Source organism: Ascaphus truei, chromosome 10 (genome assembly GCF_040206685.1).
Source record: "Ascaphus truei isolate aAscTru1 chromosome 10, aAscTru1.hap1, whole genome shotgun sequence".
Classification (NCBI taxonomy): domain Eukaryota; kingdom Metazoa; phylum Chordata; class Amphibia; order Anura; family Ascaphidae; genus Ascaphus; species Ascaphus truei.
In genome coordinates, this window is record NC_134492.1 from 28,390,595 (window position 1) to 28,411,700 (window position 21,106).

Here is a 21,106-nt window from a genome sequence, read left to right on the forward strand (position 1 = left end):
CTGTGCAGCTAAAGGTTTGAAAGCGATTAATCTAATCAACCGTGATTAGATTCCCAGGAAACCCCGAACTCTGCAGAACAGCAGGCGCAGCGCAGAGGAACACGCTGATCATTCAGATGGGAGACGTGTCGTGGGCAGATCAGGACAGGGAGGCGGAAAGAGTAAATCTGGCATTACTCTAAAGGGGAGCTCAACAACAGACCTCAAGACCTCTCCCCCAACAGATCAAGTTTTAAGGCTATCCCAGCTTCAGCACAGGTGGCTCAGTCTTTGACTGGGATAGCCTTAAAACCTGATCTGTTGCGGGGTCTTGGGGACTGGGGTTGAGCACCCCTGCTCTAACACACAACCTGCCTTTTCTTTGCTACGCCTATTACACCAGGGGTCTCAAACTCGGTCCTCAAGGGCCACCCGTGTGACACGGGACATTTAAACGTCGCCATTTCGTTAGGCACACAGTTCCCTGGTTGCAGGGATACCGGAAGCACCTACAGAGGTAAGTATCTCTGGAAGCTGAGGATCACCGGAGCTGAAATTAATGCAGTTTAAGTCCGGAGACCCCGTGCTTCAAACCTGTAATTAAAAAAAATGAAACCTCTATTGCTGTTTTAACTCTCAAATCAAAAAGTTTCATGGAAATATAACATTTATTTGCAAAGTTGTTACATTTATGGAACAGACTGTGTGACATGGCTCAGTGCTTTCATTTTAATTACATTCCAAAATATGCTTCAATGTACATAAAACAAATCCCGTCAGCACACGCGTGATACCGTACAGACAGCGTTTTAATATGGAAATATTTATATATTTACAATTCTACAGTGACAGCATTGATGCTAAAACGGAACACAAGGTATACTGTATATACAGATATTAGTCTTTAGATAAGATTATAAATCACAATACAAGATTGCTAATCACGCATCACAGTGTCAACATCACGCAAAAGTAACCATAATAGTCACTTTAAGCACTTCACTGCCAGATAAACTCATGACAACGGACGAGTTTGGGTTAATATTGAACTTTTCGCTATTTTTCTGTATTTTAAAAGGTGCATGACATGAGAAATGGTTACGTTCCATGGGGAAGCTGTGTCTCACTGGAGACAGTAGCAAAAGCAAGTAGAGCATTCCACAATTTGTTTATGAACTCACTGGAGACAGACCTGCTTCTCGCCTAGGACATTGCAGTTCTTACTGCGGGATATGTAGGGGATAGATATGTAAGGGATTGATATGTACATGATCGATATGTAAGGGATTGATATGTACGGGATCGATATGTTCAGGATATGTACGGGATCGATCTGTATGGGTTTGATATGAGCAGGATATGTACAGGATTGATATGAGCAGGATATGTACAGGAGCGATATGAGCGGGATATGTAAGGGATCAATATGAACAGGATATGTACGGGATCGATATGTAAGGGATCGCTATGTACGCGGTCGATATGTACGGGGTTGATATGTACGAGATTGATAGGAGCAGGATATGTAAGGGATCGATATGTACGGGGTCGATATGAGCAGGATATGTAAGGGCTCTTCTATATGAGCAGGATATGTACAGGATCGATATGTACGCGGTCGATATGTACGGGGTTGATATGTACGAGATCGATATGAGCAGGATATGTATGGGATCAATATGAGCAGGATATGTACGGGATCGATATGTACGGGGTCGATATGAGCAGGATATGTAAGGGCTCTATATGAGCAGGATATGTAAGGGATCGATATGAGCAGGATATGTACGGGATCGATATGAGCAGGATATGTACGGGATCGATATGAGCAGGATATGGATGAGGTCGATATGAGTAGGATATGTACGGGATCGATATGAGCAGGATATGTACGGGATCGATATGAGCAGGATATGTAAGGGATCGATATGAGCAGGATATGTAAGGGATCGATATGAGCAGGATATGTACGGGATCGATATGAGCAGGATATGTAAGGGATCGATATGAGCAGGATATGTACGGGATCGATATGAGCAGGATATGTAAGGGATCGATATGAGCAGGATATGTAAGGGATTGATATGAGCAGGATATGGATGAAGTCGATATGAGTAGGATATCTCGGCAGCGTGCAGCGGTTTCTGTTCAGTTACAAACACATCGTGGGTAAGCCGAATTTTGATGAATCTGACTTCTTCATCAGTCGCAAAAACAGTAAAATAGTCTGTATCTGGGGATCAGGCGCCGAGCACTCCCGGGGCTTCAACAGGAGCACTTCTGCTGTATGGGAGGCACCGAGTCTGTAAAGCGTATGGTTTTCCCGCCGCCACCCATGGCGCTCTCGCTGTCAACGCTCTCAGACATCTTGTCACATATTATATCCACCAGACGCTCAAACACCTGCTTGACGTGGATATTTTCCTTGGCGCTGACTTCGAAGAACTCAAACCCTGCAAGAAAAGTGGCGTCAGGCAGCAGCAGATATTTTGTCAGCACAGATTTGTGATGCTTCCCGCCTGCCATTTGTAAATCCTCCCCCATAATGCACTTTAACCACTGCACAAATTCACTATCACACCCTGTGACACACACACTCTGACACGGTATGCGCAAAATAGCACGATACACATACAGAAGCACACACATATAGTACACAGACATCAACACACTGATACACACAAAGCCCATTCTCCCCCAGCCCACTCCTCAAACAACAGGCTTTTTTGTCCTTTCTTCCGCACCTACCCAAACATCACACCTCCTTGATCCCCCTCTCCTCCTGCTCCCCTGAAACATGAGGCCTCTCCAATCACGTTCTCCCTCTCGCGAGCCCCCCCCCCAAGCATGTCTCTCACTCCCCCCTTCCCCTCCCCCACCCCCCGCAGGTGCATCAGGCTTCTGTGATCCCTTTATTCCCCTTGCCTCCCCAAGTATCTGCAGAGCCCTTATCCCTCCACCCTCACCCTCCCCCCACAAGTATCAGTCCTCTCTGATCCCTTTCTCTACCCACCCTCCACATGCCACAAGTATCAGGCTTCTCAATACCCCCCACCCACACTGCTCCCTCACGCTTGGTTGGGATGATCGTTTTGGAGGAAAGAACAGTTGTCAGTGCTGGTTGGAGTGGAAATTGTCCACGGTGGTATAGCAGTCTTTAGCGTGCTACATACATGCTGACATATGTGATGTAAACCAATTCCATAACAACCTTTATCCACCCCACATTCACTGATGTGATGGGATCATGTCATTTGTGATGTCTTCTGTGATATCATGTATGATAACACCAGCAAAGCATGGGGGACTTAAGGTTGTGTATCACCTTAACTACGACATTTACAGACTTTCGAAGGGTTTGCTTACAAACCTTAACTACACTTTAACAATGTTTTTTCAATTGAATTTCTATGGTTTTTATCCTATGGACCATTGTAGGAGGACATGTGCAGAGGTACACAATGGAGACTGTTGTAAGGTGAAATCATAACAAGGCTTTATTGTGCCTGTCGCTTAAAACACAGCAAATCAATCAACATAAGCGAAATAGTGAGCCAAACAAAGAAAACCTATCTCCACTTTGGCATATATGTATCCTTCTATTCCAGCCCCTTTTAACTGGATGGCTACCCAGGCTATTCATCAGCCCAAGTCATATAGATATATATATATATAGACAACAGTCAATGGAAAATAAAGTCTTATCTGTTTCCAGGGTTGCTGCCTTTTCTCCGGATTATCAGCATCCAGGTTTAGAAGTCTTATTTGTCAGCTCCAGAGATCTGTGTTCTCTTCGTCAGTCTCTCCTGGGAGACTCAAGAACCTCTGCTCTGTTTCTTTGTTCAGCTCACACGTGAGCTAAGGATTCTCACTTCCTGTCTCAAAAGACAGGCTTTTCTAAGCCATCTAAATCAGGCAGGTGGTGTTAGTTAATTGCCTACCAGCAGTTAACCACCACACTGCTGGATTAGAGGCACATTTGTGAACAGGGATAAGTCCCCTGTTACATACCTCCCCTGTTTGTGGGAAGCTCGGGCTTACCACGGCCAAAGCCCATCCTTCCACTCTCATTCGAGATCTTTGTGACTTGAATGAGAGTGAATGGAGGAAGAGAACCCTCTGTCCCGCTGGGATTGGAGCCCTTTCTCCAGTTTATTTTTGTCTCCTCCTAAAGGTGCTTGAGATCAGCACTCCTCAGTCGCTCGAGGAGGACTTTTTCCAAGTAAAGTCTTTTTACCGAGTGCGCGGTCATGAGATTTCTGTTGCGTCGGGCACTCCTCTTTTTGTAGACAAACTGTATGGCAACAGTTGTAGAGCAGTTAGGACTAGCCCTTAGAGTTTTCCGCTTTTGAAGCGGTCTTTCTGCACCTCCTCCACACAACGGAGTCGCCAGTTCAGCTTCTTTGGGACCGAGTTGCAACTCCACCGCCCTTTCCAGAGAACATCCTATCTTTTCAGCTTTCTCAGCTAAGGATTCTTCTGGCTTTGATTCTGCACTCCTACCTCTGTTTGTTGCCTGTTGGGCAGCTGTAGGTTTGGCTAGTGCTTTCTTAGGTGGCTCAAACTTCATAATCTAGTTTTGAAGGTGCGTGGAGTCCCCAACTCTCACTGTACCCTTGTCCTCACGGGCATTAGTTACTGTGGGATACTGGTGCTTGGGCAGAGCCAATACCTTTTTCCGTATTGTAGGAATCTGTAAGTTACTGGTCTGCAGAGTCTCAACCTGTTTGAGTGCGTCTTGCAAGTCTCTTCTCAGGGAATTTATCTGCGCACTTTGCTTTCTCTGAGTCTGTATCAGTGTCTCCTTCATATTCTGGAGCTCTGTAATTTTTGTCGTTAAGGTTGCCGCTGCGTCTGTTTTCTCCTTGGTGTACTGACTCAAGGGAATGGAACAGTCTCTCTGTCTCTCCAGCTCTTGCTCCAGTTTCTGAGCTCTCACACGCTCCCTCTCATACAGAGTAACCTGGTATCGAAGCTCCGCTTCCAACGATGCTCTGAAGATATGCAGCGTGGCCTTTAGCTCCTCATACTGCTCTGTGGGGACATACTGGGTATTCAGACGTTCCTGCAGCGCTTGTACTGCTTTAGCAGCCTGCAGCTTTTCTTCCTGCAGCGTTTGCTGCTTCTCCTCAGCATACTGGAGGTGTGTACGCAGACCTTGCAGTTCGTTCTGCAGTCGGTGCTCTGCTTCAAACTTTTCCTTGACTTCGTCTGTCAATTGAAAATTTTCTTCTTTCAGTTTTAAGTTTTCTCTTTTTAATCTTGAATTTTCTCCTTTTTCAGTCTCTGTATTCTTCAGGGCTTCTTTGCAGTCCTCCTTCCATTTACACACATCTGCTTTGAGAATGGCAATCTCCTGGCGTGAGACTTCCTTCTCTAGGTTGAGGGTCTGAAGCTCCTTCTTAGAGACTTTGAGATCTGTATCAAGATTGACAATAGTTTTTTTTAGATATGTCCAGCTCCTCAGTGAGACTGTGTAGTTCTTTCTGGAAACTTCCAGATCTGTGCGGCAACTGTTGGTCTCATGATGTGAGGCATCCAGTGCTCTGCGGAGTATCTGAAACTCTTTCTGAGATACGTCCACCTCTGTCAGGACATTGTTGACCTCCTGTTGTGAGGCATTCAGCTCTATGCGAAGAGTGTGAACCTCTTGCTGGAAGACTGTCATCTGCTTCAGTGCCTCCTCATACTTCCGCTTCAGCTTAGCCATCATTTTATCAGATTGGCTCTGCTTTTCATCCATGGCGGTAATAGTAGAGTTTGCAGTATCTAGCTCAGTCTTGAGATCGTCCAATTCTGTCCTGGCCAAAGAGTACATTGTGAGCACATCTTTCTGTAGCTTCACGTTATTTTCCCGTAGCCGATCACAGTCACGCCTGGCAACCTTCAGGGCATCCCCAGGGCTGGTCAAGGGATCGTCACTCACCGGTTCCAGCTCCGCTTCCCTGGGATGGTTGGTTGAGGTTTTTTCACTATTAGCACTGGACAGACACTTCTTTGGGGTACACGACTTCTGTCTTGGGCCCTCTGGATATTCGGTCATCCGCGGGACGACTTCTCCATTTTCTCTAGGCTGCAGGGCATTTCGGACCCCCTTTTCCTCCGCAAGATCTGCAGATGTGTCTGTTCCTTCCACGGTAAGTGAAGAACCGCTTTTCTTTTTTCGCCTTTTTGTTTTGGATGACACCGTCCCCTCAGGGATACTGGGGTCTCCATCTTCATTCAAAATTTTAGCAGCGTCACTGAATCCACCTGGCTTTTCTTGCAACTGTAATAGCTGACGGAAATATTCGGTGATCCACTGCTCCAGCTCTTTCTCCCGCCGATCATATTCGTCATCATAGGGAGCGGTCTTTTCGGTTTGTACCGAGTTCAGGGATCCCCGCCATTCTTGGGGTGTTTTGTTGGTGTGACTCGGTTTGGGTTCCCCATAAGAGATGTTTTCCTCTTTATTGGACTGGAAGGGCCACTCTTCCGTGGGGTAGGGTTCATTACAGGAACGCTGCATCTTGTCCTCCATTTTTAGGCTATCAGGTGTAATTTTCTTCCTGACCTCAGGAGGCGCTATTGCAGCTGTTGCCACTGTATTTGCTAGAACCCCCAATTGTGGTAGTCCTACAGGTGGGCATATTTTGCTTGTAGAGGTCGTAGCTCTCACAGTCATCTCTGTAGACTTTTCTTTCTTGGGTAGGTTTTACAATATCAGCAGTCGTGCATGCATTTTCTCTTATCAGGTATACAAGATGTGCAGTTGCTAGGTAAAAACGTCTATTTGCTTTACACCATTTACTTGCTAGGTGTAATCTCTCATTAGGTATGCTGAATATGTAGTTGCTAGGAAAAAAACTTCTGTTTGCTTTACACCATTTACTTGCTAGGTACAATACCTCCGCTTCAGCAACAGAATTTGGTTTTCTGCTTGAGTTCAGTAATTTTCAGTCTCATCTTTGGGTATTATGGCATTCACACTTGGGGAGTCTGTTTTGCTCCCAAGATACATAGGTAGACTTTTTTTACTTGCAGAAAAAAAAACATTCTTTGCAGTGGAATATTTCTTTCATTCCCGGCAGGGTGACTCAAGACTCAGCAATTGGCTTTGGAATACCTTTTACACAGTTCAGCAATCCCTTTTTCCCCTGTAGGGCAATTTTACACTTAGCAAATTCCCCTGCTTCAGCACAGTCTTGTATCAATTTTCACACTTTTCTGCATATTCTCCATTCACAGCTGGTAGCCCTATGCGGTGTGGCAACCTTTATTTGCAAAATCAGTACGGCTCGTGGGTCACCATCTGTATTCACTGCTTCAGCGAAACTTTTGAAAACAACAAACACCTATCCCTTTTTAAGGGCTGACTTCACTTCTTGAACCCTGACTATGGCTGGAAGGCAAAACCCCTATTTCAATGACCATATTACACTTTGTGATAGGCAAATAAGGTTTAGCTGCTTCAGCAGTCTCTCTCCTCTTGGGATTGGGGAAAAGAGTCCATCTGTGGTTTTGTAGGTTTCAGTGCAGTGTAAGTTTCCTGCCTGGGTGTGTATCCCTTTAATTCTGATCTCTGCTGCAGGTGAATCTTTGTTTTTGTTGCTCAGGTTTGTTTGCAAGACTGTATGCAGGCAAAGGCACAAAAAAAAATTCCAGCGGCAATCTCCAGCCCTTTAAACTTCAAAGGGCTCCTCTCATCCCAAATGTGTGACATCATATGTAGGAGGACATGTGCAGAGGTACACAATGGAGACTGTTGTAAGGTGAAATCATAACAAGGCTTTATTGTGCCTGTCGCTTAAAACACAGCAAATCAATCAACATAAGCGAAATAGTGAGCCAAACAAAGAAAACCTATCTCCACTTTGGCATATATGTATCCTTCTATTCCAGCCCCTTTTAACTGGATGGCTACCCAGGCTATTCATCAGCCCAAGTCATATAGATATATATATATATATAGACAACAGCCAATGGAAAATAAAGTCTTATCTGTTTCCACGGTTGCTGCCTTTTCTCCGGATTATCAGCATCCAGGTTTAGAAGTCTTATTTGTCAGCTCCAGAGATCTGTGTTCTCTTCGTCAGTCTCTCCTGGGAGACTCAAGAACCTCTGCTCTGTTTCCTTGTTCAGCTCACACGTGAGCTAAGGAGTCTCACTTCCTGTCTCAAAAGACAGGCTTTTCTAAGCCATCTAAATCAGGCAGGTGGTGTTAGTTAATTGCCTACCAGCAGTTAACCACCACACTGCTGGATTAGAGGCACATTTGTGAACAGGGATAAGTCCCCTGTTACAACAATATATAGCAATTGATCACCAGGACTCTTTCATTTATTTATTTCACTATGAAATTGTTCATGGACACCTCGCAATCCCATGTTATAAAATTGTATGAAACGGATACAACCGACTTGTGCTCAAACTTTCCACAAATGTTCACCTGCCCTGTGTCAGGAGGGCCCCGGGTATACGGAGGGTTCCGTTCCAGGGGCCCGCCGTATAGTGAAAATCGCCGGAAAGCGGATCCGGCGATTTTCAGTTGTTTGCATGCGCAAATCGTCATTTTCGCCGTTCTGCGCATGCGCGACCTATGGTCTGCGCATGCGCGCTGGGCGCAACCGCCCGTTCTGCGCATGTGCGACTGAGGATCCAAGATGGCGGCCCCCTTCACGGTGTCATATATATATATGGGACCATTTAACACCTCAAGTCATAAATTCCATACAGTACAGGGGGAGGGATAGGTTTCAGTCACAGATAACATTCCAAGATGCACTGTTTTTAAGTTAAACCTTTCTTGCTTTATCCATTGTAACACCGGCGGAAGAAGAGTTCAATGTATCTCAAAAGCTCACACAAATAAAAGCATTTAGTTAGCCACAGAACGGTATCGTCTATTCGGTTTTTTATTATATATATATATATATTTATAGACATACGTTACCGTTCCGAGGTCTGGTAAAGCAAGAGACAGCACTCTATTGAAGAAAACTTCACAAAGTGTATTAGTGAAAATAGTGGTACATCAAGAAACCCAACGTTTCGGTCCTCCAAAATGGGACCTTCCTCAGGGAAATACAAAGGTCACTGTCTCGGTATGCTGGAGTGAGAGGCATGTGTGTGTGATTCCAGCATACAAACCTTTAACCTCCTCCTAGAGAGGCTACGTGCACCTGCACCCAATCAAACTGGACTCCTGATTTGGCAATAGATTTATAAGGTAGGAAGTTGCCTGTGCAAGGGAGCTAGTTTTTCCCCAGGAGGGTAGAGAGGCTTCTCCCAACCAGGAAGGACTCTGGTTGTTCTGGACCCTACGACAGCAGAAAGCAAGCCTGCCGGGTCCAGCTGGGACTCCCACCCAGGATAAAGATTGCTACGGGCTGGACACAGCCTGCTCCCCGGAACCAGCATTCTTGGCTTGCTAGAGGAGCTACATGGAGATACTGTGAAGGAATCCCTGCAACATACCAGTTAAGAACTAAATACTATACTGCTGTGCCTAAAGACTGTTTTTTTTGCATATAAGAGTGCATTTTTTTGGGCTGGGAACCAGCTTAGCTGGTGGCCCTGTTAGGGAGGACTACAGTAATGTTAGTTAGTTTCCCTAAAGGGAATAGGTGTTTATTTTATGATTTGGATTTCTTAAAGGGACAGTGTGCCTATTGTTTAGTTGACTTGTGGATAATAAACCACTGTAATTAAGCTTAACCCTCTAAGTGTCTTACTGACCCTGCCGCGAGGCCGTCCTGCCACAATATACACACACATAATTCTAGTATCTATGAATGTATTACAGACACTATAGGCTACACCTAATATTGTCTCCCCATGTAACTCAAAAACAACTGAGTGGATTGTGCTCAAACTTTCCACAAACATTCACCTTACCAATCTGACCTGAAATGCAACATAGCAAATGGATAGATGATTTTTATTTAGAGTTATGAGCAACTGAAAAAAGGGGGGTCATAATGGAAGTCTCGATCAAACCTTAACTGTAGTGCATCCATAATATATACTGTTCATATTGCGTATATGGGTCATAGGTATCCCACAGTGAAATTATGTACGTTTTTATTTATATAGCACGAACCGGGAACACCGCATTTTACAGAGCTAGCAAACCAAATATAACGCAGCGTGAGCACTATGTACAGAATGGAGAGAAGAGAGTCTCTGCTCCAAAGAGCTTACCAACTAAACCTCAATGTACGTAGGCATGTTATCCCTTCAAGAGTCAGTTTGCTATTTGGGGAGCAGTTATAGGGATCAATAGGAGCTATTTGGAGCAATAGGAACGGTTATATGGGGTACTAGGAGGAGTTATAGTGAGTGGTTATAGGGAGCGGCTATATGGGGTAATAGGAGTTATAGGCGGGTGCGGGTATATGGGGTAAGAGGAGACGTTATAGTGAGCGGTTATATGGGGTAATAGGAGGAGTTATAGGGAGCGGTTATATGGGGAAATAGGAGCGGTTATATGGAGTAATAGGAGGAGTTATAGTGAGCGGTTATATAGAGTAATAGGAGGAGTTATAGGGAGCGGTTATATGAAGGAATATTTATATATTATACTATTGTTTTTGGCATTCCCCTAGTCTATTTCTATTTACCAAACTGTCCAGATTCCTGACTGTTTAGAACTCCTGTATCAAAGACTCCAGCAGTGAAACTGGTACAAAAACCAGAATTCGTATGTATTTTTACTCCACAGATATCTGCAGGTACAGGATGGGGAGAGATCCCATCAGGAATTTAATTTAAAAAGAAAAAGATCAGTGGTAAATTATATTTCTTTAATTAAACATTATCCCCCACCCCTGAAAATCTGCAGGAAGAAAGCATTTTACATTTATAATGAAACTGTAATTTATATTCAACGCCGTTAATGCCAGGATTAGCATTTTCCACCAGACGATTTCAAAAGAAAATAGATGCGAAGGTAAAATGTGCCCATGTAATCTCCCCGAGTAACAGCATATGCAGTATCTTATATTGCCAAATATATGTGAGTATTTCATTTTGAGCCCACTGCTGGGTGAAAGCCTCTCCAATGATCTTCCAGGTACTGCTCTTGCAAGCCTCTCTTCTCCACGTTGCTCCAGCAAAAAACAAAATGATTTTATCCTCCCATCTTCCTTTTGGTCGTCGTCTTGGTCTTTTGCTATCCCTTGGAACCTAATCGAGTACTATCCCTGTCCAACGAGATGTTAATTTCTTCTTGCGATATGTCCATGCCATTACCTTTTTTTTTCTCCCTTGTGATGAGGTCACAGACTTTTGTTTGGTTTCGAAGCCATTCATTCTTTTTCCTGTGTCTTTGGGTAATACCCAGCATGCATCTCTCCATACCTCTTTGAGTAGTCCGAAGCTTCTGAATTGTCTTTGCATTTAAGGTTCATGTTTCAAATCTATACTTGAGCACAGGCACGATACACTGGTCAAAAACATTCCTTTGGGGGCACAGTGGAAGGTACCCCCGACAATGCCCCTTTCAAATTCCAAAATGGGCTATCAGCCGCCCATATAAATATTCAAAGCCTGTTTCCCAAACTGGATGAACTAAGGGCATGGTGTCTTTTACATAAGCGTAATGCCATAATTCTCACCGATATCTTCTAAAATCCAGGGGGAGCCTGGGAGAATACAAAGAGAAACACAACTAAGTGCAGATGCAAGTGCAAGATGACTTCATATTAGGTCTTGGTTCTAATGATGTTCCTACTCACGGTGTGGCAGGTAATAAAAGGCACGTCACAGCCTCAGGCAAGCTTGTTTTTTTGAGAGTCAGGAAGTTGGAACCTCAGTGTGTAAAAGAAAAAGGGACCATAGTGCAGATCAAAACATATTTAACTTTATATGTTTAAAAGATAAAAAGCACACTCGCATTGTGTGCAGTATAAAAACAGCATGTAACACTATTGTGTGTAAAACAATTGACTGTGTGATAAGTCTCACTGCTACCGCTCCGTTTTGTCTCTCTGGTAGAGCTGGAACAGGGTCCCTGCTGTACTGTGTGCTTCCCCCAGCTGCTGGCATCTCCTCCGTGTCCTCACGGTTTATCCTGAAGTTTCTGCGCGCAATGGGTCTGTACTGCAGGCTTCTCTGTGCCCCGATACGTCACTTCTGGTCTGTCCGCGTCACATCCGGTTGCGGCTACACTGGCTGAATAACGCGTCAGAGCTGAGTGTCTCAGGGGCTAACACTACGCGTTTTGCTATCAAAGAGCTTCGTCAGGAGATGACGAAGCTCTTTGACAGCGAAACGCATAGAGTGTTAGCCCCTGAGACACTCTGGTCTACCAGATGCGTTATTCAGCCAGGCTTCCGTGGGTTACATCTGACCTTATTGCGCTTTACCATTTTAGCGATGCATTGTGGAAACGATACTAAGTAACTGGCACTACCAAGGGTCTTAATAACTACAGATACAATACCTGCAGAATACAATCTGGCAATCTTTACTAAAATACATCAAATCCAGCAAACTTCTGGAAGGTGATCAACAATATATTGTAGCCTTCTAGCTACCAAGACTGTTGTCCATATTTACGAAGCAGTATTCTGCCATATGACACCTTTGGTGCTGGAATACATTACAGCCTACTCAAATAAATGTATTTATTCATTCATAAAATGTTTGACCAGGAAGTAATACATTGAGAGTTACCTCTCGTTTTCAAGTATGTCCTGGGCACAGAGTTATAATGACAAATACATGGTTACATAGTTACATTAAGCAAACGGTATATATTATATACAAGTGTCAGGATCCGTGATGCGCACGGCGCACTCATCACTTACCCCAACCTGTGATCGGGCCCCCCACGCTCCTTCCGTCATCCATGGCGCCTCTTCTCCTTCTCTTGGGACCAGCCGGCATGCTAGGCGCATGCGAGCATCCCGCGCGGAGGTTAATACTACTGTCTCCGGTCCCGCTCCAGATTCCGCCCATGCGGTAACGTCATCAGTGTGCAGCGCGTGGTCAGCATGCGCACGAGCCGTGTCATCTCTCCGCCTCTGAGATCCTCCCCACACCTGTCTCCTGCACCGTATCCTCCTATCACACTCACTCTCTCTGACGCGCCTCCTCCAGCCTGTTACCTCATTGGTCCCTGTGTCCTATATTTGCTCAGCCAGCCCACTGGCAAATCGGCTGAGCATAAACCTTGTGCACTTCCTATGTGCGAAGTTTTTACTGCTACCCTTGCCGCCACAGTTTTGTCTTGTCCGCCGGTTCCTAGTTCCTCTGTTTCTGACCTCGGCTATTCTTCTAGACTCCGCTCTTCTAAACTCCTGACCTTGGCTACCAACGACGATCAACACTTCTCCAACCCCGACCTCGGCAAAGTACCACCTCTCCAATCCTGATCACGGCTAAGTACGTTCAACGATCCGCACCTCTCCAACCCCGACCTCGGCAAGGATCTCTGACCATCCATACCTCTCCAACCCCGACCCGGCTACCTCGACCTATCTACACTCCAGACGTGCGCCCACGCGGCTGTGGGTTGGTGTTATATATCAATTCCCACCTCGGCCATGCGGTCAAGCCTTGTTTGTGGTGAGCACTCCGTTACAATAAGACATTGCATGCACAGTTGAAGATAATATATATTATAGGAGTATGTAACAGTAACAGACCAGATTAAAATGTGAGACAGCCTTAGTTTTGAAAGAATTTAGACTAGTGAGGGTCTCCAGTAGATTGTTCCAGTTGTGAGGTGCACGGTAAGAGAAGGAGGAGCGGCCGAATACTTTGTTGAACCTTGGGACCATGAACAGTCTTTTGGAGTCAGATCTCAGATGATAAGTGCTGCATGTGGTAGGGGTGAGGAGCTTGTTCAGATAGACGGGTAGCTTGCCCCAAAAGTATTTGAAGGCAAGACGGGAAAGATGAACTTTGCGCCTAGACTCAAGTGATGACCAATCTAGTTCTTTAAGCATTTCGCAGTGATGTGTGTTATAGTTGCATTGGAGAACAAAACGCATATTGAATTGTAGAGGGTGTCAAGTTTGCTAAGGTGGGTTTGGGGTGCCGAGCCATATACTATGTCCCCATAGTCGATAATTGGCATTAGCAATAGAGGGACCGTAAGGTGTTTTCCCGCACCAGAAGACTGCTTATTAGATATGCTTCTCTATCCCAGAAGAGGGTAAAGTGCTTCATACAGGTATAAGCACTCAATGAGAAGTACAGCTCAAAAGGAAGTAAGCTGTAACAGTGGTGCTAGCCATTAGCTGGGGCTTTAGGCTTATCACCTCAATATAGTTGGTATGGAAATCCTTTTAGGAAGTGTGGGATGAGACTCATTTAAATATAGTTTGCATATCCATTAGCATATATCTCCCATGGTACCTCATGTGCTCCTTTTTCAGCACATGCATGTCTCCCTTATTTATTTGGAGGGATGTTTCAGGGGATATGCATATACAACTTGAGACAGTACTAAATTGAAAGTCTCTCTCTCACTCTCAAAAATCCGTACAGATTCTATCCAATGGCAAATTTGAGTTAATTCGTTCAGATTTTTAGTACCCGATCCGCAGATGGGTTTTGTCTAAACAATCCGCGAAAAGGATTTGGACTAGTTACATAGTTACATAGTTACATAGTTACATAGTTACATAGTAGATGAGGTTGAAAAAAGACTTCCGTCCATCAAGTTCAACCTATGCTAAATTTAGACAACAGATACTTTATCCTATATCTATACTTATTGATCCAGAGGAAGGCAAACACAAAACCCCATTAAGGGGAAAAATTAATTCCTTCCTGACTCCAAGAATTGGCAATCGGATGAATCCCTGGATCAACATCCTTCCCATGTATACTTATTTGGTATATCCCTGTATACCTTTCCCATCTAAAAAGATGTCCAACCTTTTTTTGAACAAATCTATTGTATCTGCCATCACAGTCTCCATGGGTAATGAATTCCACATTTTAACTGCCCTTACTGTAAAGAACCCTTTCCTTTGTTGCTGGTGAAATTTCCTTTCCTCCAACCTTAAGGGATGGCCCCAAGTCCTTTGTTCACCCATATCTATTTCTTAGCACCCTTTGCTTCATGTCTTCTCCCTGACGAAGAGTCTGCGAGAAGAACCATCCATTTGGGGAAGGAACTCCTGTCAAGGCTGTCAAGGTTTCCAGGCAGCCGCAACCGGCAGGAACACTCACGGGCATCCAGCAGCTGACTCCATCGGCGTCGTGGGAAGAGGCGAGATTGCTGAATTTTTATTGTTACATGCCTTAAAAGAAAGGCCTTATTGTAAGTGCACATTTGAGAGGCTAGCTTATACTATTCTATAAAGTTTGCTACATATATTTTGCGCGATAGTGTCTTCCTCTCTTCTTCCGGAATAATCCCCATCATCCCATCATTTCACCAGGATGTGAGTATAACCGTTGGAGGTTTTTTTTCTGGTAATACTCCCTTTTTTTGACAACACTATTTTATGGTCTATTTCTGTTTCTTTTTCATTGCTGGATGCGCTCCCTCAACTCTTTGGAAACCACTTCTTCCTGAAAGCTGTCAGGCCCAGGGACATTCCAGTGTATGGAGAATAAGGACCATTCTTTTCGGTGTGTTCCGTATTTAGGGGTTGAGGCCTTACTTGCCATGCCAGCCTCATTTGCATGTTGGCAAGTACCTTTCCCACTTTAGCCATGTAACAGGGACTTAAACCTGTTTAAATAAAACTGCCTCTAAATGGTCTGAGGAATCCAGCAGGGAGCAGATGGATTTCAGCCAGTCAATTAACCAGTCTTCACCTGGCAAATCAGAGCATTACAAAAGCCTGCTGTGGGAAACTGCTAACGAACACTTAAGCACACAACTGAGCTGACACAGGAGAACGAGGACTCCTTAGCACCCAACTGTGCTGACATGAGGAGACAGAGTCTTGAGCACAAAGGCTGTGCTGAGATCAAGACACCCGGACACCACTGACCTGAAGGGCCACCTGCTTTAGGGTACCGAGACTTTGGGGTGGTAGGCTGGTAAGGGGCTTTTCCTCCCAGCCTTGCAGATAGGGACTGGGGAGTGAGTTATCTCTTACACAGGGATAGGTGTTTGTTGCTTTGTTTATTTTGTTTTGTATGCTGCACAGTGTTTAAAGGGGCAGGCAAAATAAAGCCATGTTTTACATTTCCCCCAAACTGTCTTCTTGTGTGTACTTCTGCACCTGCCTCTTACAAGCTGGGTATATTGTTCAAGCTTTCATAGTATGGTTAAACCCACCAGCACAAGTCCCATTATACATCCTCCTGCCACTTTGAGGCAGTGAGATAAGGGTTTGAGGGAATTGGCCCGATTATAAGGCAATGTTTTTTTCTTAATAAAGTTAAGTTGAAAAATCCATACTCGCCTTATAATCGGGCCCAGCTCACTTTGCGAGCCAAACAGCAGTCGGATGTATGAGGTAAGAGTGTAAATAGAGAAAGTTCCACCTGGCGGGCCTGAAGTAGCCATGTTGCTTGTGGCAGGAAGGTCAAACCAAGAGACAGAGAGAGAGAGACACACACACACACACACACACACACACACAGAGAGACAGAGACACATACAGAGAGAGTCAGTGTGCGTGTGCGTGTGTGTGCATGTGTGTGTGCGTGTAAACTGTTTTCTTTCCAGCTGCTTGTAAAATTAGTAGGTCGCCTTATTTCCGAGGTCACCCTATAAGTCTCCGGCCACGCTAGCGCCGAGCGCACGGTGCTTGCAGAGTTTCATTTCTGCAATTTAAATTGTCCCGTCCCTGCTCACGCGGTGCGCGGGCACACACGCTCTCCCAAGCTTGGCGCTTGGGGAGACAAAAAAAGAGAGTTTGAAGCGCGCTCAACAAGCCCCCAATGCCCCCCCCCCCGCGCGCGCTTACAAAATACACAGGACACCCAGCGCTCATGCTCGGAGAGCTGGTGACGTCATCACTCTCAAGTATGAGCGCGGTCAGCGCTAGCGGGGCCGCAGCCTAATCGGGCAAATACGGTGTGTGTGTGTTTTTTATATATATATATATCACAATTTCTGTTTTTTTATTTGTTATAGGGGTTATACCTTTAAATGTCCTTGATTAGAAAGGTACAGAAGCCATGCTGTGGTTAGAGCAGCGCTGGGGTGTTACAATGTAGACTGATGACTAGGAATCTTCTATAGAGCAGACATACAATGCACACAATTCGCTGGAACACGAGACAAAGAGAGAGCCCATGTTTCAGCTGACTGTGTACATTGTATCTTTGCTTTTCCAGCTATCAATTCAAATAGTTCTCTACAGCTGATGTGAGCTGCAGGAGGATGGAGATGCATCATCAATAATCTGCATCAGGGATTCTCAAACCTCCATTCTCATTGCATATTTTGAACCACTTCTATGCTAAGACTCACGTGGAGGACTTAGCTCTCTCTGTCCATGAATGTATTTGTATATACAACCAACCTACTTCTCCCACTCTACCTCCTGATTCTCCCTCTCTCCTCGATGGCGTGCTCTTTGGGGCAGGACGCTCCTGTATCTACGGTTCTAGAGTGTGCTAATCTTGTATTTTATTTCCTCAGATACCGCTGCGCTGGGGAATATGTATGGCATTATGCTGCTGCGGCCCCTTTTAATCTCCAACATCCCCGAAAAAATTCGGGGATGTTTTCCGTCTCTCACGGGCCTTTTCCGCGCGGCCCGAAATCACCAGATAGCGCTAATAGCGCTAGACAATGAAAGCGCTTAGCGCTACACAATGAAAATGCCCGCAGGGGCCCAAAACTGCCGAAAACGGCCCGCATCAGCCCACGATTTTTAAAATCGCGGGGAAAAGACCGCAGGAGGCTAAAGGCGGCCGCCACTGTATATACAGATGTAAATAATAATGTACGTGTCTAACATACATTACACGTTCTGGACCTGTATCTAAAAATCAGCCTTTAGTAGTGTTAAAAAATGTCCTTCACTGATTGGTTTTGTGCAAAAAAAATAATTGCTGCTCTGTGTATTGCGGGATGTGCTGCTCTGTGTATTGCGGGACGTGCTGCTCTGTGTATTGCGGGACGTGCTACTCTGTGTATTGCGGGACGTGCACAAACGGTGGTTTTATATTTGGCTCAGATCCGTAGTCTCAGGAATGGATGTGAAACTGGGTGAAGAAAAACAAATGTCATTGCCAGGCAGATTTAGCACCAAACACGCACATATTGTGCATATCCCGGGTACGTAGGAATTCATACCCTCTAATGCTGCAGATTCTTTTTTTTGGGGGGGGGGGGGGGGGGGAGAATGAAAAAATACAGAATTAAAAAAGTCAAAATATTTTTTTTTTTTAAATCATGTAGGGATAAATAGAAAGTTAGGATCTGTCTAACGCTAACTCTCTAACATGTATGTATGTATGTATGTATGTATGTCTTTATTTATATAGCGCCATTAATGTACATAGCGCTACACAGAAGTAATACACGTGATAATCAAATAAATAACAAATAATATAAAAAACGCATAATGGAAAGAAGCGCTTTCAGACATAAAAGTGACATTTAGGAAAAGGAGTCCCTGCCCCGAAGAGCTTACAATCTAATTGCTTAAAAGTAATTGGGAAACAGACAGAAGCTCCAGCGACCCCCCCTAGAAGTGACCTCTCCCTCACACACCCTACGACCACCGGAAGGAGTGTTGAAGCAGCAACTCCAGCAGAAACCTATGAGTGCAACTCATAATGTTTAGTATCCCGTCCAGGGAGCGTGTGCTGCTGTTTTTTAGGCTTCCTGGTACCTCATAGCATCGTGCTCATTTTCTAGGGGAGGGGTGGCCAACTCCAGTCCTCAAGGGCTACCAACAGGTCAGGTTTTCAGGATATTCCTGCATAGGTGGTTCAATCAATCGTTTGAGCCACCTGGCCTGAAGCAGGGCTACCCTGAAAACCTGACCTGTTGGTAGCCGTTGAGGACAGGAGTTGGCCGCCCCTCCCCTAGAAAATGAGCACCCTGGCCCTAGGGCATGATGAACAAGATGAACAAGCGCCGGTGGACCTCCAGCACTGCAAAGGTTTCACAATGAAAATGAGAAATTGGTGTTAAAACGCGATTTTCTTCATCTCCGGCATTTGACATTGCCATGGTAACCAATAGACTGCACTGGGCCCTGGGGAGAGCTCCATTTTAATCTGCCGGTCACTTATTACATAAATAAAAGTATAGAAACATACATACCAGTTCAGAGCACAGACCGAGACCCTCTGATGTGTCCACGTCTTCCACGGGACCACCCACCCCAAGTTACACAGACACACTTAGAGTGTAAGCTCTCCGGGGCAGGGATTTCCTTTCCTATTGTCTGATCTTGTTTGTTGCACTTATTGTACTACAATTCCCTGTACTGTATTGTCTCTCTTGTAAAGGGCTGAGTACAGCGGAGGGTGCTATATAAATAAAGATATACACCCACACCTGTATACAGACACAACTCCTGCTCTCTGCCTGCAGTTACCCTTGCAGCCAGCGGGGGGAGCTGCAGTATAACACATACCCAACTGGTCAGAGAGGTGCTTCCCCTTCTCTAGCGCGATGACTCTCTCATCGTCCATATCGCACTTATTTCCAACCAAAATGACCTGCGCGTTGTCCCAGGAATACGTCTTAATCTGAGTCGCCCTGAAGAAGGGGGAGGGGGGAAAAGTGAGGGGGAGGGGGAAAAGTGAGGGGGAGGGGGGAAAAGTGAGGGGGAGGGGGGAAAAGTGAGGGGGAGGGAGGAGCAGAAATAACAGGTGAGAGGGGAGGAGGAGCAGAAGTGAGAGAGAAGGGGTGGGGGAGAGAGAAGTGGGGGAGAGCGCGGAAAAGGGTCGGAGCGAGGGTGAGAGTAGAATGGGGGGAGAGAAGGAAGGGAGCGAAGGGAGGAGAAGGAGGTTAAGAGAAAAAGGGGGAGAGAGAGGAGATGGAGGGAGGGAGGGAGGGAGAGAGGGGGAGAGAGAGAGAGAGAGAGAGAGAGAGAGAGAGAGAGAGAGAGAGAGAGAGAGAGAGAGAGAGAGAGAGAGAGAGAGAGAGAGAGAGAGAGAGAGAGAGAGAGAGAAGATATGGGGGGAGAGAGAACAGAAGGGAGAGAGACGATAAGAGGGGGAGAGAGGAGAAGGGGGAGAGAGGAGAACCGTGGGCAAGGAGAAAGGAAGAGAGGAAAAGGGCGGGGGAGAGGGGAGGAGGGAGAGCGGAGAAGGGGGATACAGAGGAGAAGGAAGGGGAGAAGGGAGGAGGAAGGAGGGGAGAGATGAGGGAGAGAGAGGAGATGGATTTGGAGAGAGAGGAGAGGGGGAGAGGAGAAGGGAGGGGGGGAGAGGAGAAGGGAGGGGAGGAGAGAGAAGGGAGGGGAGGAGAGAGAAGGGAGGGGAGGAGAGAGGAGCAGGGAGGGGAGGAGAGAGGAGACGGGAGGGGAGGAGAAGGGAGGGGGAGAGAGGAGAAGGGAGGGGGAGAGAGGAGAAGGGAGGGGGAGAGAGGAGAAGGGAGGGGAAGAGAGAGAGGAAGGGAGGGGGAGGGAGGGAGAAGGGAGGGGAGGGAGAAGGGAGGGGGGAGAGAAGAGCAGGGAGGGGGCAGAGAGGTGAAGGGAGGGAACAGAGAGGTGAAGGGAGGATGGAGAGATGAGAGGGGAGGGGGGAAGGAGGGAGAGAAGAGCAGGGAGGCGGTAGAGTGGTGAAGGGAGGGGGGAGAGGTGAAGGGAGGGGGAGAGATGAAGGGGGAGGGGGAGAGGGGAGAGAAGGGAAGGGGGAAGGAGAAGGGAAGGGGGAAGGAGAAGGGAGGGGGAAGAGGAGAAGGGAGGGGGAAGAGGAGAAGGGAGGGGGGAAGAGGAGAAGGGAGGGGGAGAGAGGAGCAGGGAGGTGGAGAGAGGAGCAGGGAGGGGAGAGAGAAGGGAGGGGGGATATGAGGAGGGGCGAGAGAAGGGCAGGGGAGAAGAGAAGGGAGGGGGAGAGGATAGGGGGAGAGAGAGAAGAGAAGGGGGAGAGAGAAGAGAAAGGCGTGGGGAGAAGAGAAGGGAGGAGGAGAGGATAGGGGGAGAGAGAAGGGGGGAGGATAGGGGGAGAGAGAGAAGAGAAGGGAGAGCATAGGGGTAGAGAGAGAAGAAAAGGGAGGGGAAAGGATAGAGGGAGAGAGAGAAGGGAGGGGATGGGG

The 21,106-nt window shown here is 46.2% G+C and overlaps 1 protein-coding gene across 1 annotated transcript in view; it reads right to left on the bottom strand.

Annotated features, from left to right (window-relative positions):
- Positions 1-628: 628 nt before the first annotated feature.
- RAB3B (RAB3B, member RAS oncogene family) overlaps positions 629-21,106 on the bottom strand; it is a 62,363-nt gene continuing 41,885 nt past the window's right edge. Inside the window, exons 4-5 of the mRNA XM_075616333.1 lie at positions 19,479-19,603; positions 629-2,432 (exon numbers count right to left, since the gene is read on the bottom strand). Coding sequence (XP_075472448.1) covers positions 2,245-2,432; positions 19,479-19,603 — 313 coding nt within the window. The 3' untranslated portion in view covers positions 629-2,244. The remainder of the gene's footprint in view (positions 2,433-19,478; positions 19,604-21,106) is intronic.